Raw genomic sequence first — 17,379 nt, forward strand, 5'->3', positions numbered from 1 at the left:
GTCGCCCAAGGCTGGAATTGAACCCGGGTCCCTGGTGCTGGGAGGCAGCAGGGCTAACCACTGAGCCACTATGCTGACCGCAAGGCAGACAAGATAAAATGCACACTGGTGCGGTAGAAAAGTTTTACAGAGATGAGGATGGGCTTTTAGAAGTAGGACAGATAATGGAGTCTACTTGACAACACTGTATAAGTCAACCATTAAGGTGACAAAGTTAGAGATGTGAACTGTAACGTTGCTACAATATTAGAAAAGCAGCAGGCAGGTACTATGGTAGATTGGATGTGTGGCTCAGTTCAAGTGAAAACTGAAAAGGATTTGCAGGCGAGGGGAATTAAAGATGCAGCATGACTGATGAAAGAAGCTTAACTTGTAGCTGAAGAAATTTCTGCCTCACATGTCACAATTAATACAGAGTGGCATCAGGGAGGGAACATAACACATTATCAGTCTACAGAAGGAAGCTGCTTGTTAATTAAATCAAGGAGCAATGTGTTTGAATGTGCAGAAATGGAATTGGGTGGAGGAGGAACAATGATCCCTATTAAAGTCAAGGGGGATGCAACCACAATTTCTTTCAGTTGCAAAGTATATTGTAGGTCATTTATGAGGCCATTTATGAGACAGTAATTTTGACATTGTCTCGAGTGCAGAATAAGCAGCATCTTGTTTACAGCACCTGTAATATAAATTTCTCTTTATATACTTTTTTTAAAATTTACAATAAAAAGGACAACATTGCTATGAAATATACTAGAGAAATAAAACAGCAAAAGAAAGATGCTGAAACAGACAAACATGATCATTAAAACAAGAAAATAATCAGCAAAATACTACTTTCACTCTAAACAATATCTCACTGAACTGCTATTTAAATCTTTACATTCCAATTTACTGAAAAATACATTATAGTAATAATACAAAGCTCACACAAACATACACGGTAAGGTAGAAAGCTAGTAGTTTATAGCTAGAAGACATGGTAAGAATTTGTTTATAATGTTTAAAGAAAACATTTCAAGTTGTGCACAGAACCCCTACTCCTCGACACTAACAAATTTCTAATTTTTGGAATTTAAAAATATTGCGGAACTGCACGCGTATTGCCTATAAAACATATGACAATAATTCTGTGCCACCCCTTCAGGTCTCAGCATACCAGTATCAATGCCAAGTGCTAGAATGGATGCAGTCACTTTTCACCAGTATAGATCAATTGGAAATACCTAGTCACAGTTTCTGGTATTTGAACAGTGAGGACACACAGCAGACTGCCTGTGAGGAGATTTGTGTAGCAAATGCTCAAAGATAATACAACAATAGAACATTTTCTTAGCATGAGAAAAAACAGCAAACATAAAATATTCTTCTTTGAAAAGGAAATTAAGTTTCTAAGTAAGCAAAACTTGTACAGTCTTGGTGCGGCTTACTCCAAGTATTGAGGAGGTGAAGTCCATAGCGTAGGACATATTTTCAGTTCCAATTTACCAAACTCAGAACAATATTTTTTTTCTTCAAAAATCAACAGTGGCTGAAACACATTGAGATCAAAAGGTGTACAATTGCTCATATGTGAAGATTGAAGCATTGTGATTAATACTCCTGCCCTGATGGCTTTAATACAATTCTCAGACTGTAGTAAAGCACCAATAATGGAGACTGTAAATCCAAAATGTTTTCCGTTGGTGATTTTCAATTGCGCATTTGACAACATAAGACTTGATCCTGGGGCAAACATCCAATTCCACGAGAACAAGTCTCTACCATGTTTCATAAACACACCTTCAGGTTTGCTCTAAAAACATGCCAAAGTGTCAGTAAGGTAATGCTTGCTTTGTAACTATCAACTGCCATAGAAAGTCAAGTCACTCAAGAAGGTGTAAAGATCACTTTGTTATTAATCAATTTCTTACAAATTTATTGGGTACCATTTTGTCCATTCACATTGTTGTGGTACCATTAAAGATCAGTTATCAGTTTTTACCATAAATATTACTTGAAGGGAGATTTTTCACTTTGCTAGTACATCTGGAGACATTTAATGTAATTTCAGCTCTAGATATTTTCTCAACTACCTGTTCAGAGATGCAATTACATATTTCTGGAACAGGGAGGATTTGAAACCAGGTCTTCTGTCTAGAGATAGGGATGCTACCATTACACCACAAGCATCTGCTCATTGTCTAACTAATTGATATGGAAAATAACATAATTCTATCAAAGATTATTATACTAATCATGCAGTCCTCTATTTTATTGGACTGTGAATATTTCAAAAGTAAAGATAAACGCATCTCAGAGCAAGCCTTTCGACAGATTGAAAATTGGTAGTAGGCTAGGCAAAATTGCAATTTCAGAAAATTTTGCATCCAACAACTTGATATTTTTATAGTGTCTTTAGTATAACAAAATATTCCAAAGTAGGAACAAGAAGATAATGAAAAATGCAGAGGGGATGACTAGGGTAAATGGCTGACACCTTGGGTTTAAGAAGACTAAAGGCAGAGTGTTTAGGAATAGAATTCAAAAAGGCCAAGACACAGATGAAAGCAAAGCCACTGTAGTGGAGCAGTTTAAAAGCAGGGATGTGAATATTGGAGAGCTTCAGAATTCAGTGCAGGAAGTTACAGAAATATGAAGGGGCACTAGTGTGCAGACGAAAGAACACATGAGAACTTCAAAACTGCGCTACTATCAGTCTGAGTACCAGATTACCTCAGCAAATAGAGTGTGACGGGTGAAGGAGAACTGATGCATATTGATTGAAGTTCAGAGTTTTGAATGAGCACAGATTCGAGCAGGATGGAAAGTAGAAGCTGCCCGGAGGCATGCAAATAGTGACGATAGTAAGAAAAAGCAACAATGAGGGAATTCAGCAGAAGGCAGAAGCAAGGTTGGAGTCAAGTGATACTAAACTGCACCACCTGAATCGGAAATCAGGTTAACAGCATACAAACGAGGCATCACAGCATCAGTTAGAAACGCATCTCCTAACACATCAGATATAAAGAAAAATACAGCTAGACCTACTTAGCATAATTCTTTGCCAGTCCATGATGTCTGTAAGACTAGAAGAGTGCTAGAATAGCTTTACAAGTATGTTTAACTGTTTAAATATCACTCACATATGATAATATCTACTGACATCTAGTCAGAGTTTACTAGTATGGTTCAATCAGCTTTTGAAATGAAAAGCAGAGTATTTAAGAAAAAACGGTTTTCCTAGAAGATGATGTTTAAGCTGCCAAAAATCTAAAACTTCTGTCCTTTGTGAATTAGATCATTTTTGGATCCTCAATCCTCGCCCTTTTGGCTTTTTGTTCCTCTCCCTTTATGGCATTTAGCAGTTAATGCTTTTAAATTGGACACAAACTTTTTCCAAACCCACACTGAAAATGTCATATTTCATTTCAAAATTGCTTTCTCTGATAATTTGGTTGGACAATCCAGCTGGCAATTGTGGCTTTACTATCAGTAGTTTGCTAGAGTCATCAAGCTTTCAAGTTGCTGTGGCAAAAAAAACAATTGGAGTGACTTCGGGGAATGACACAAATGCATCTTAAGGGAAACAGTTGGACTTCCAAAAATCTATCTTGTGATTTTCTCCTTCTTTTGGTTATGTCATAGAAAGAAGGAACTTGTTCAATAAAAAAAGTTACTTTATCAGCTACTTACATACCGGTTTACAAAGTATGCTTGAAGATTGACAATATGGTAGCCCTTAAAATCTTTCTACTGTTGATAAACTAAATCAAAAACAAAAGGAGAATGAATAATAATGTTTAATAATGCCTTTTACGTCTTGGTGATAGAATATCAAAATGAGGATTTCAATACATAGAGGAATCTGTTTTGCCATATTAATGGTTGCAGGCTTCTGGGGAAAATCATGCAACGTGAGAAAACTCAACTCAGTGAGAGAAGCATTATTTTGACTATTTTTTGAGATCCATAATAATAAACTGAGAGCTGCTTGGTATTACAGAACCTGAAAACTTGAATATTGCTGAAAAACAAGACTATTGCTACAGCTTTTAATTTTGCACTCCTCAGGATGAATGTCAGAATGCCAAAAGTGATTTTACAACTTCTAGGCACCCTTTTCTCCGGTTGTATAAATTGTTATCATTTCAAGTTTGACGTCATTGCATTTGGCCTGATAAGCGCAAGATAAAAGGCTTCAGTAACAATTCTCTCTTTTCAGCAATTAATAGTGATTTCACTCTAACTTGTAAAATTTATAAGTGTAGACTGTAGATGTCAGCAATCTGCATTTAGACCACATGGAATCAACGTTCCCTCCAGGATGTTGGATCATCTGCCAACCTGAAAGCTCCCATGCAAACACATGGATTAGTCTCCAAGTTGCTGCACATTAAAACAAAGACAAAGTTGAACAGATCACCCACACATTACAAAATTAGATGCATTGATATTAATATAACAGGTAATTTGAGGTTCGTTATATCTACCCAACTAAATAATCACAGGGGAATATGCGTGCTTAATGTGTGGAAGGAGCTATAAGACTGAGTAGATAATAAACATAGACGGGTGTTCTGGTTCCTGTTTCAGATTCAAGCCAATTGATAAATTGACGTTGGTAGTAGAGGATGGTTGCCTAAAAAAGATTAGGAATCAAGTGTTCTTTTCAGACTGAAAGTTGCAATTACAGTCACTTCAAAGAAAAATGTTTGAAACCAAATGTAAATTCTTGGAGCATGAATTTTCAATGTTTTCCAAAGCTGAAATAATTAAATGGAAAATTGAAGTGGTTATGTGAACGCGGGTCATGTCTTTACCAAGATAAAACAAAGACATGGGCTTGGCTATGTTACTTCCTAATAAAAGTGGAATTAGGTATAAAGTATTCTCAGAGCTGGAATCTCAACAACTGGATACTGAGGAAGACTTGAAAATTCTATTAATGTTTATGGACAAGTTTTAGAAGAAAGATTACTTATTAAATGCATTGAGGTATGGCCAAACCTTTATAAATTTAGAAAGCAGTATGAGTATTCTATTAAAGAATATATAGTGGTATTTAAAAGATGATATGCAAGATTGCAGATATTCTGTTTGAAGATTCCTGATTCAGTGATTTCCTTTAAGTTGTTGGACTGTGGCAGGTGTCAAACTTGGACAGACTCCTAGTATTAACTGGAGTTAGTTTTTCGGGGGAAAAAATACTTTTAAATCTGATATCAGAAGCCTTAAAATATTCTGGGAAAATGTTTATCCCCAGAGGCCTGGGACATTCAGCAGTAATGCTAAAAACAGAGGATTCAATGATAATGGCAACATGAGACCATCTAGATACAGGCCAAAAGGGCCAATATGAAAAAAAGAGAATCATGAAACTAAAAATGCAGCAACGAATGATAGATGGGCTTGGAGAGGATGTTTCTTCTTATGGGCCAGTCCAGAACTATGAGCACTGTTTTAAAATTTGGGGTCATGCTTTTAAAACAAATCAAGAGAAAAATAATCCTCATAACGGGTTATACAACTTTGAGTCAGTGAATATTTTAAATGAAAAGGTAGATTAACTTGCGTGCCTAACTAGAAGCGGAAATTACAATAAAATCACAATACGGAATTCAAAACTGATCAGCCACGATCATATTGAATGGCGGAACAGGGTTGAGGGGCAAAATATGTTTCTATTTCATATGTTTATACATTCATACAGATCTGGCAATTATAACAGCTAGCAGGAATTGGAGAACTATAACAGAAAGATAAATCCCAAGTAAGCTTGGGCTATGATCATTTGTTTTAGGTGCCACTTGAAATAACAGCATACACTAAACTGACCTAAAAGGAAATAACAAGACTTTAAAAATTATGCCCAACATTGAAGGTTTAAGTGGTGAAAATAGTGATACTGATCAGGCAGAGAGAACTGCACTAGTTACAAGAAGTTTCAGCCCAGCTATGTTATGCTGCAGACTCATTAATTGTGCTGTTTTGGACAGTGGATGCATGTCTAAGAGGGTGTGGATGGATTGGTTAACATGTTACTTAGATTCTTTAAATAAAAAAAAGACCGAAGTAAAGTTAGGGAAATTGAGAGTTCTAACCATTTTAAGATGACAACATGCAAGTCACTAAGAATGGTAATGATTCCCTTTAAAATAGCTGGGGTAAACCACTTGACAGTGCAGATATTGTATCAAGTGAAATATGCTTATTAGCGAGGAGGCTGTCTACGAAAAAGGTTTGAATGAAACAGGACATCAATCCCTTGTCGCTTGTTGGAAAACCCCATCTGGTTCACTAATGTCCTTACCTGGCCTGGCCTACATGTTGACTCTGAACAGCCCTCTAGGCAATTAGAAATGGGCAATAAATGCTGCCTAGCCAGCAACGCCCTCATCCGATTGATGAATAAAGAAAAAGGACATGAAACATGAAAAGGCAATGGTTTTTAGGAAGTCCTAAATCCACATATTAGTGTATACCTTGTTGCAATGCTTCACGTGCTAATCTTCCAGATGTCCGAGTATGACAGGGTTCATCATGTTCTTGGTAGGAAAGAATAGTGAATAATTTCTATTGCCTTGGGAAGCCAAGGAATTAAAAAAAAGTTAAAAGCACCTTAACTGCTGAAACATTGATGCTAGTGGAAGCTATAGATAGACGTACATTTGCCTAATATTCCAAAGAAATTCTTATACAAAAAAAAAGCAAGAAATGTTTGCCCATAGAATGTTGTGTGAATAACCATAATATTTGTGATAAAGTACATTCAATGAAGGGTGTCGCTCGGAAAATGCTGACCTTGCTAAAATCAAAAAGGAAATGTTAGAAACAAAATTTTTCCAAAATAAAGTGGGTTGATGCAAACACCAGTCATTATATTACTTCACACAGAAGTGTTTAAATACAAACATATGAAGTAGGAGCAAGAGTTGGCCATTCGTTCCCCAAACCTGCTCTGCCATTCAACAAAATGATAGCTGATCTGATTGTAACCTCAAATCGGCATTCCTGCCTATCTAGACAACTTTTCACCCCCTTCCTTAAAGTTCTTACTCCAATAAATTATTAGAGATACTAGGAGAGGGATGTTTCTTCTGTGAGGAATTAAGAAGAAATGAAAATAATCAACTTTTGTTTGGGCCACTTTGCAATCAACTGTTTTTTTGTTCAAAGAAAGTTAAATATGGAAGGCTGATTGCATTGGATTGAATATTAACAAGTATACACTTTTGTTCCCAATCATCTGGGTTGAAGATACAGAATATCACAAAATAATTGTTTATTTTTCATTAGCATTGCTCAAAAAATTATAAATGTTTCCACATGTTTAAATCCAAACAGATGAAGGGAATCTTCATATTTCAAGTAATTAAGTAGGTGATTTTCAAATTGATTAACCAAAGCAAGAACATGCAGAACTGGTGTGTGGAGGAGCTGCATGACTGTGTAGTGAATAAACTTTACCCACAATGAAAGTGTCTTGCTTCCTGCCTTACTGAATGGCATGGATCCAACTTGATAATTGAAACTCACCCGACTATATTTAGAAAACAAATAAGATAGCACAAGACTGAATTAAGTGGCAATATTCATCATCAACTCCTTCAATCTCATTTCCCTATCATATGTACACAGCCATCTTATTATAGTATTCAAACACTTCCCGTGAGTCTAGCACATTCCCCTTGCCAAACTCTCTTTTGTAATGCAGATAGGACATTTGCCAGAAGGTAAAATTTACCCCCAGCACTCAAGTTTGGGCCTTCCTGTTCTGCTGCCCAGAGTATCTACCTTCAATCTAGTTAATTTATTTAGTTCCCTCTACAAGAGGTCCCTTCATGAACCGACTAAGATTGAGAAGTCCTAGTTGACCAACTCATTACTCATAGTTCCTTCTTCCCAGAGTCTTTTCTCCATTAAATAAATTCAATGTTAATATATTTTCAGAGATCCTGTTATACAAGCAAACCAAAAGAAATGTTTTAGTTTTCAATACTATCCATTATCACCTTCGTCAGCATTAAATGTACTTGAGCAAAAGAAAATGTTTATTAAAATTTGATTGCAACCAGTCTTTAAACAGCCTTTAAATCTACAGAGAGTAAAAGTATGCAGTTTAGCAGCCAAGGGAAAGATGAAGTTCATTATTTTTACATTTGTTGGGCAGAGATTTGGATGATAAGTTACTTACTGCAGCCAAAGCTCAAGGTGCGTGCTATGTGGATTCCTAAAACATAAAGCATAAGGATATTAAACCTTTTTAATTGTATTCACAGACCAAGAAAGCAGCACTTTATACATCTTTGAAGAAAGTATTTAATTGAAAACACACAACATACTAAAACCAATTAACTACAGCTCTAAATTATAATCAAATGCAGTAAATTGCAAGGAGGAAATGTTCGAGTAGATCAAGGTTTGCTGTGATTGAACAAGTTAGTTTGGCTGCTGGGCAACAAAACCAAACTTAGCCTGAACAGTGCATTCATTCCATCCATAAAGATGTGCAGTAAAACATCACGTTTAATTTATTTTCAAACAGAGTTTACAAAAGTTGTGGTTTTGAGCAAAACATAGTTTGGCTCAGGTCTTCTAAAGCAAAACAAAATGAAAATTTAACTGCATCACAACGTAGCATTCAATAAACTTCAATATTGTGTTGCAGCTAAGGGTAGTTAAGTGATTGAACCACTTGAATCCAACACAATGTACAAACTAGAAAGGGTAGGTCATTGGGCACCCTAAGCCTGTTCCATCATTCAATAAGATCATGATTGAATTGTGGTCTCAACTCCACTTTCCTGCCTACCCCTCGCTAACCATAGATCTTGACCAATAAGTGACTCAATCTACCTCTGTCTTAAAAATATTCCATCATTCCAGCAAAACTTGACCTTCTCTTGGGAAATAAGGCAGGACAAGTGACTGAGGCGTTAGTAGGGGAGCACTTTGGAGCCAGTGATCATAACTCTATTAGTTTTAAAATAGTAATGGAAAAAGATGGACCTAATCTAAAAGTTAAAAGGTCTAAATTGGAGGAATGCCAATTTTGACGGTATTAGGCAAGAACTTTCAAAAGTTGACTGGGGGTGGGTATTCACAGCTAAGAAGACACGGCTGGAAAGTGGAAAGCCTTCAAAGAGTAGATAATAAGAGTCCAGAGATGGTATGTTTCTGTAATGGCAAAGGGCAAAGCTGATAGATGTAAGGAATGCTGGATGACTAGATAAATTGACAGCAGAGATCAAGTGATTCCCTGGAAGGATATAAGGGCAGTAGGAGTATATTGAAGAGGAAAATCAGGAGGGCAAAAGGGGGACATGAGATAGCTTTGGCAAATAGGGTTAAGGATAATCCAAAGGGATTCTACAAATACATTAAGGACAAAAGAGTAACTAGGGAGAGAATTGGCCACCTATGTCTGGAAATGTAGGAGATGGGTGAAATACTAAACAAGTATTTTGCATCAGTGTTTACTGTGGCAAAGGATATAGAAGCTAGAGGACTTGGGGAAATAAATAACAATATCTTGAAAACTGTCCTTATTACAGGTGGTGGTGGTACTGGAAGTCTTAAAAAACCAAGGTGGATAAATCCCTGGGACTAGGTCAGGCATACCAAGAACTTTGTGGGAAGCTAGCAAAGTGATTGCTGGGCTTCTTGCTAAGATATTTGTACCATTGATAGCCACAGGTGAGGTGCTGGAAGGCTGGTGGTTGGCTAACACAGTGCCTTTCTTTTTTTAAGAATAGTAGTAAGGAAATGCCTGGGAACTATAGAACGGTGAGCCTGACATCAGTTGCGGGCAAGTTGTTGGAGGGGATTCTGAGGGAGAGGACTTGCATGTAGTTGGAAAGCCTAGGATTGATTAGGGATAGTCAACATGGATATGTGCATGGGAAATCATGTCTCAGTAACTTGTTTGAGTTTTTTGAAGATGAAGAGGATTGATGAAGGCAGAGCGGTGCACACTGTCTATATAGACTTCAGTAAGGCATTCAACAAGGTTCCAAATAGAAGGCTGATTAACAAAGGTTAGATCTCATGGAATACAGGGAGAACTAGCCAATTCGATACAAAATTGCCTCGAAGGTAGGAGAAAGAAGGCGGTGGTGGAGGGCTGCTTTTCAGACTGGAGGCCCGTGACCAGCGGTGCGCCATAAGGATCTGTGCTGGGTCCATTGGATGTGAATATAGGAGATATGGTTAGTAAGTTTGCAGATGGCATCAAAATTGGTGGTGAAGTGGACATTGAAGGAGGTTACTTCAAAGTACAACAGGACCTTGATCAGATGGGACCACGGGCCAAAGAGTGGCAGACGGACTTTAATCTAGATAAACATGAGCTGCAACAGTTTGGTAGGGCAAATCAGGGCAGGACTTATACACTTAATGGTAAGATCCTGAGTAGTTTTGACGAACAAAGAAACCTTGGTGTGCAGGTTCATAGGTCCTTGAAAGTGGAGTCGCAGATAAACAGGGTGGTGAAGACGACATTTGGTATCCCTGCCTTTATTGGTCAACGCATTGAGAATAGGAGATGGGAGGTCATGTTGCAGCTGTACAGGACATTGGTTAGGCCACTTTTGGAATACTGCATTCTATTCTGGTGTCCCTGCCATAGGAAGGATGTTGTGAAACTTGAAAGAGTGCAGAAACGATTTAGAAAGATGTTGTCGGGGTTGGAGGGTTTGAGCTACAGGGAGAGGCTGAATAGGCTGGGGCTGTTTTCCCTGGAGCAGATGCTGCGGGGTGACCTTTTACAGGTTTACAAACTCATAAGAACACGGACAGGGTGAATAGTCAACATCTTTTTCCCAGGGTAAGGGAGTCTAAAACTAGAGTGCATAGGTTTAAGAGGAGAAAGATTTAAAAGAGACCCAAGGGGCAACTTTTTCCACACAGACCATGGTGCATATATGGAATGAACTGCCAGAGTAGATGGTGGAGGCTGTTATAATTATGACGTTTAAAAGGCGTCTGGATGGGTATATGAAGAGGGAAGGGTTTAGAAGAATATGGGCCAAATGGTGGCAAACGGGACTAGATTAATTGAGAATATCTGGTCGGTATGGACGTGTTGGACCGAAGGGTCTGTTTCCATGCTGTACAACTCTATGACTCTACGAATCATTCAGCCTTCATCATTCTCTGTCGAAGCAAGGTCCACAGATCATGAACCTCCAAAAAGAAAACATTTCTTATCTTGGTCTTAAGTTGAAATCCCCTTTTTCAACTGTGCTTCCTAATTCTAGTCTCCACCACAACAGGAAACATCCTTTCAGAATCCACCCTCTGATTAATAATGTGTTTCAATAAGATCACCTGTCATCTTTCTAAATACCAATGGACACAGGTCCAATCTGTCCCAACTTTCCTAATAGGGTATCCTCATAGCCTAGAAATCAGTCACAAGAACATTCTCCAAATTTTCTCAAATGCAATCACGTTGTTTCTTAAGAAATCCAAAACTGTACCCAGTATTGTAGATGTCTCACCAATACAACAATAGCAAAACATCTTGCTGTCCCTGCATGCTAACTTGTTGTGATTCACATATCAGGATACCCAACGCTCTCTGAACCACAGCGTTCTACAATCTCTCCTTATTTTTTAAGAGAGAAAAAGAACCTTTACTCTGGGTATAATAGTTGAGCATGTGCAAAAGGAATTATTTCATAGCAATGTCAGATCACAAAATTGAAGCCATGGTGTGTAGGACTCCAAGTAAGATGTCCTCCCTGATCATCTTCTGTATATTATGTTCAATAAAGATGTTGGTCACTAAGGCTATAAATCTCATCATACCATACATTTAAACAATATGCCCCTTTTTTTAATGTCTCTACCAAAAATCGACAAGTTCTCATTTGCATACAGTATACTGTATCTGCCAAGTTTTTGCCCACTCAATTAACCTATTTATATCCCTTCACAGACTCCCGTTATATATACTTGTAAGTCCACAGCAAGTTTTATTTATACACCACTTCCTAACCATGAGTATGGATACATCCAAACTAATTAATGACCTGTCAGTCACTGTGCATGCTTATTAATGTGACTGAATGGTTGGACAGTCTTTGTTCAAGCTTTGAGAGAAGCATTTAGCCTTTGTCTGGCATTAGTCACATACAAATGAGCAAAGGCCATGTGGCAACTTCCATGCCTGAGCCGTTTTACACTTCTCTGCAACACAATAAACCAAAAAAGTGAACGACTCTTAAACACTTGCAAGTTGAACACTTCACATGTAAGTTAACACTTTTTTTTAAATTTAGCAAAACCACACATTTCAGCATTTCTCCCTCCAATAACGGCCCTTCTCTACACTATATACAAATTATCTCACTGCAGACACCAAGAGCTGATAAGTTAGTAAATTTTTGAATGTTTTTCTTCTTTCATTTTGTTTATGCTGTATTAATTTTAAACACAAAATGACGGTTGAAGGAGAGATATAGTTCATCTGATTATTTCATAGGAAGACTGTTATTGTGGGTGTTGTGGTTTTGTGAAGTGAGACAGAATACCTGTAACCACTTACTTTGCCTTAAATTGGCATTCATGGACTGAAATTGCACAATACTCAGCCTTGTATGACTATAAACACCAAGAAAGAATAAATTTGTTCAATCAAGAAATGTTTCACATATTGAAATTATACTTCAAAATGGATTACAGGAGATTGATTAAATTGATGCAACAACTCTCATTACAGCCACCACAGTGCATGTCAACATAATGCATGCACTATATGGATTTAGCAATGGAACAATGAAACACAACAAATGCGATTTGTAATTATATAGCATCCTTATGTAATATATTCCAAGATGCCTCACAGGAGCATTATAAAAGAGAATTACACTCCGAGTCACGTAAGACGACACTAGGACTCACTGCCAAAAGCTGAGCGTAAGAACTAGGTTTTAACAGATCCGAAAGGAAAACAAAGAAGGTACAAAATCAGAGGGGTTTAGGAAGGGAATTCTAGAGCTTTAGGGCTGAGACAGCCAAAGCCCAGCCAACAACAGCCAAGTGATTGAAAATTGGAATGTCCAAGAGGTCAGGTTTAGATGAGAGCAGACATCAGAGATTTGTGGAGCTACAGGAGATTATAGAGGTAGGGAAGAGCAAGATCATGGAGGTATTTGATGCTTAACCATTTTCTGAACTGTAATCCGCAAACTTAAATAAACTGCTTCAAAAGACGGATCTACACAAAGTCTAAAAAACATAAATCCCATCATTGATTGCTCAAGGTGACTTGAATTCTCTAAGAATATTATTGTAGAAAAGGTTTGCATCACATGGAAAAAATGAGAGTCGACATTTCATCCACATTAATCTGTCATCAAAGGATAATGGCTTTTCACACTATTCTCGCAGCTCTGCCTAAATATTAATCACAAGCCATAACTACCTTCTAAAAACATCAAATGACATTATCTTTTCTCCTCAAAAGCTTGAAAAGGAGAACCTTGAGCAAATATTGCCGCTGCTAATATGAAAATATTCAAACGCCGTCAACTAAATCACTAATGCCACAGACACGTTTATCTGATCATACAGTAACAATGTTAAGCATGGCTTAACATCCAAGTTATTCAAGTTCACTCAAACAATTAACTAGTAATAAACCGTTTCCTTGGAATCAAAGCACATTTTTATAGGAAACATTGGAAATTCATGAGCAATAGAATACGATAAAAACTTTTACTCACTGCTCTGAATCTTCACTTTGGTTTCAGTAACTGCTCTCTCTAGCTGCACTTCCTGTTTCTGCTGGTAGTTAATGTGGGGAGAGACTGAATTTTCCACCGGTTTCGCTGGTGTTTCTTGATGCTTTGGTGTTTGAATCTCCACCTTTTTCGGAGATATCTCAGTCAGGGATGGTCCAGAACTTTCTGTTCTTCTTGGAATGGATTCAGTAAGCTTGGATCCTGTGGTTTCCAATCTCCTTGAGGAGATCTCCTGCAGTTTTGTTCCAGAAACTTCTGTTCTCCTAGGCACCATTTCTGGAGGCTTGTGGCCTAGCAATTCAGCTCTTTTAAGACCAATCTTTGGTGCACCATGACTTGCAGCATCTACCTGTTTTGAAGACAGATCAATAGAAATTTCTGCCCTTCGAGAAACAGGCTCTGGGTGCTTAGGTCCTGTAATTTCAATTCTTTTGATGGATGACTTTGGAGATTTAGCATTAGGCGCTTCTGCTTGTTTTGAACTTGGATCTGCAAACCTTGACCCCAAATCTTGATATCGGTGTCCAGATGTTGGCGTCGATCTTAGAGGAGTTGGACCTCGTCTACTTGGAACAGAGGAATTTGGTGTCTGTTCAACTTCCTCGACTTCAAACGATCTCTTCAAAGCTAAAACAGAGAGAGAAAAAAATATACACCAATTGACTAAACTATTTTTCAGCATAATTCTATGGTGTATGATTATATGGTATCATTTGCAGTCCTGCCAATGTTACCATAGCTTACAAACTCCAACCCACAGCTGCACCAGGTTCCTGGACAATTGAGGACAAGTAGAATTTATAGTCACTACTCATTTGGAATGAGTGTAATTTTAACCTTTTCAAAGTCCACCCACTTATGCAGAATTAAAAATTGGAGCGAATGTTGCCAGATTGGTGACAATTAATGCTGAGTTTTAGGTTGGGAATTCACACCTATAAGAAACCGGGTGCATACCAAGGCCATTTCACATAGACTTCCTTCAGCCTTTTGGGAGAAGGGACATTCATCACATTCCTCTGGTTGAAAACAAACTCCAAAAAAGTTTCAGGGCTGAAGAGACAAATACGTGAACCTGTTAAATGCCTGGATATTTTCTTCTAAATGAGTATTCAAATTCAGCTCAAAGTCTCATGACAGCAAATGCAAATTGTTAGTTTCACATCAATATCCCTGTCTGAAGGTGAGGACATTTCCAAAACATGACCCTTCACTGTAAGTGAACTAGATTTTGCTGTTTTCACAAAAAAAAATGTGCAATAGCACGACTTATTCTGACGTATGGAGAGACTTGTACCAAATGCAAACAGAAGTAGGGCAACATTTATGATCCCTTTTCAGCCCTTCAACTGGGCTACAGATTAGTTACTACTTCCAAACACTCATTACGATACACAGACAAATGCTTATTGTCTCATCACATTTGCAAACTTTTGAAGGTCATGAATTACTATCATTAGAGAAATTAGTGTTGATACATCAATATTTATTCTCCATTATGTTTCTAGTTAAAAGTTGAAGGCGTTGACAGCTACTTTTTACATAAATATATTTCCTTCATTAGGTTTTCAATACGAATAATGTTTCTAATAGTCTGCTCTATATATTCAAATCGACTATTTGGAAAAGAAAGCAAAATTACACTTATTGCAGAAAGGAACGGAAAATAATCTTTTTTTTTTTAAAATGTAAAATCACCTAATTTGGTTTACATTTTTTCCAAGGTTACAGGCCCCAAAAGCCTTAAAACACAGCAAAAAATTCTATGACACCCAGAAACATGGCAAAGATCAAGTTTCACCAGATTCCCTTCTTTATCAAGAGTTCCCTGGTTGTTGTAGCAGGGGCAGAACCTCTGTTCAGCCTTTACAAAGCCAACCAGAACACTAGAACATCCTCTGCTGGGTATTCCCACACCCCTTAGCTTCAGTTCAGATTGTTACTTCTGTAGAAACTCAAACAGTCAAATAATAATCTCTGCAGAATGGATAGGGTTCCCATGAGCGTTCCCCAGGCCGACATGTGAAAACCTGAAATAAAGAGCTGGCCTGATGGAGACCATGTCATCATTGTTGATTGTTGTAACAACCCATCTGGTTAACTACTGTTATTTAGTGAAGGATAAATGCGACCCTTACCTGGTCTGGCCTATATGCGACTCCACGCACACAACAATGTGGTCGACTCTTAACTGCCCTCTGGGTAGTGGTAAGGGATGGATAATAAATGCTTGCCTAACCAGTGACACTCACATCTACAAACTATTCTCTTTATTTAAAAAAAGCTCTTCTTTAAAACAAAGAAATTTTGAACAGATCAGCCTCCTTACACAGGTGCCGTGAGACTGCAGCCAACGGAATTGAAATTGGGTCATCATTTCTCAGGGAATAGAGGAAAGTCAGTAACCTGATAGACCAAAGGCCTCCACCTAAAGTGGCACTTGTCCAGCTTACCTCTCATCCCCTGTAAGCTCCAGTGCTGAAGGATCCCTTGAGATTCCAACCAAAACACTCAAATAAACACTGAATAAAAGTTTCAGCTTCAGAACATAAAGTAGAAAAAAGGTGCAAGTTTTCAAATGGCCATGTCAATGTCATTGCGCTTAATCCAATGGAACTATCACGGGAACCCTGATCTCAGAATTATATCTATACTTCCAGGTGACATCACATATTGCAAAATTCCAAGGGTATTATCAGCAATAACTTCACATATGGCCACCTCTGCAGTGAACATTCATGTGCAGACTGCAATTCCACCAAATTACTACATTTCAAAGTTAACAGTTATGCTGCTAACATGTGCACTGGAGTGGTAGGGATAGGGGTTCAAAATCAGTAAAGGTCAAATTAAACTGCATGATAACCTTGAAATAAATGCTGTAGCCGTGCTCAATTTCTACCTGACATGGTGGAATAATTGACTAAAGAAAATCTTTAGGTAAGTTAGTTCAGTAACAATAACAACCTGCATAAACATATCATTGATTGTTACACAGAGCGAAGAAATAAAGAATAAAGTGAAGTTATGGCAATTTATTCGACATACCCAACACACTTTGGTAAAGCGGCTAAATACAGGCAAACTAAGATCAACATGAGACAGCAGAAGTTCCACATAAGAGGCTGTTTCGATTCCCAAAAACAGACCTGTAAAAATTGTATGGGATGCGAGAATCAAGCCTGCAAAGGTGACCACGTCAAACAGAGAAGTCAATCACTGCAAAATGCTGGTTGAAGACAAGGCTGTGGAATAAGGGCATTCACTTGGAAGGGAAAGTGGAGGAAATTTTGTGGGGTTCTAGAAGATTTGTCAGCACATCGAGTATAGGATTGGGAGCCAATGTTGCGACTGTACAGGATATTGGTGAGGCCATTTTTGGAATACTGCATTCCATTCTGGTCTCCCTGCTATAGGAAAGACGTTGTGAAACTTGAAAGGATTCAGAAAAGATTTTCAAGGATGTTGCCAGGGTTGAAGGGTTTGAGCTATAGGGAGAGGCTGAATAGACTGGGGCTGTTTTCCCTGGAGTGTCAGAGGATGCGGTGTGATCTTACGGAAGTTTATAAAATCATGAGGGACATGGATAAAGTGAATAGTCAAGGTCTTTTTCCCCAGGGTAGGGAGCCCAAAACTAGAAGGCACAGGT

At 37.9% G+C, this 17,379-nt stretch overlaps 1 protein-coding gene across 8 annotated transcripts in view; it reads right to left on the reverse strand.

Moving 5' to 3' along the window:
• LOC109920333 (septin-9-like) overlaps window positions 1–17,379 on the reverse strand; it is a 745,967-nt gene that overhangs the window by 115,920 nt on the left and 612,668 nt on the right. For 5 of the 8 annotated variants that reach the window (XM_048610641.1, XM_048610637.1, XM_048610636.1 and 2 more), the window contains 2 exons: window positions 13,713–14,357; window positions 8,177–8,212 (listed from right to left, as the gene is read on the reverse strand). In XM_048610641.1, the coding sequence (XP_048466598.1) occupies window positions 8,177–8,212; window positions 13,713–14,357 (681 nt within the window). The remainder of the gene's footprint in view (window positions 1–8,176; window positions 8,213–13,712; window positions 14,358–17,379) is intronic. The other 3 variants (XM_048610642.1, XM_048610640.1, XM_048610638.1) reach the window with 1 other exon arrangement.

This window comes from Rhincodon typus, chromosome 23 (assembly GCF_021869965.1).
Source record: "Rhincodon typus isolate 14 chromosome 23, sRhiTyp1.1, whole genome shotgun sequence".
Taxonomy (NCBI): Eukaryota; Metazoa; Chordata; class Chondrichthyes; order Orectolobiformes; family Rhincodontidae; genus Rhincodon; species Rhincodon typus.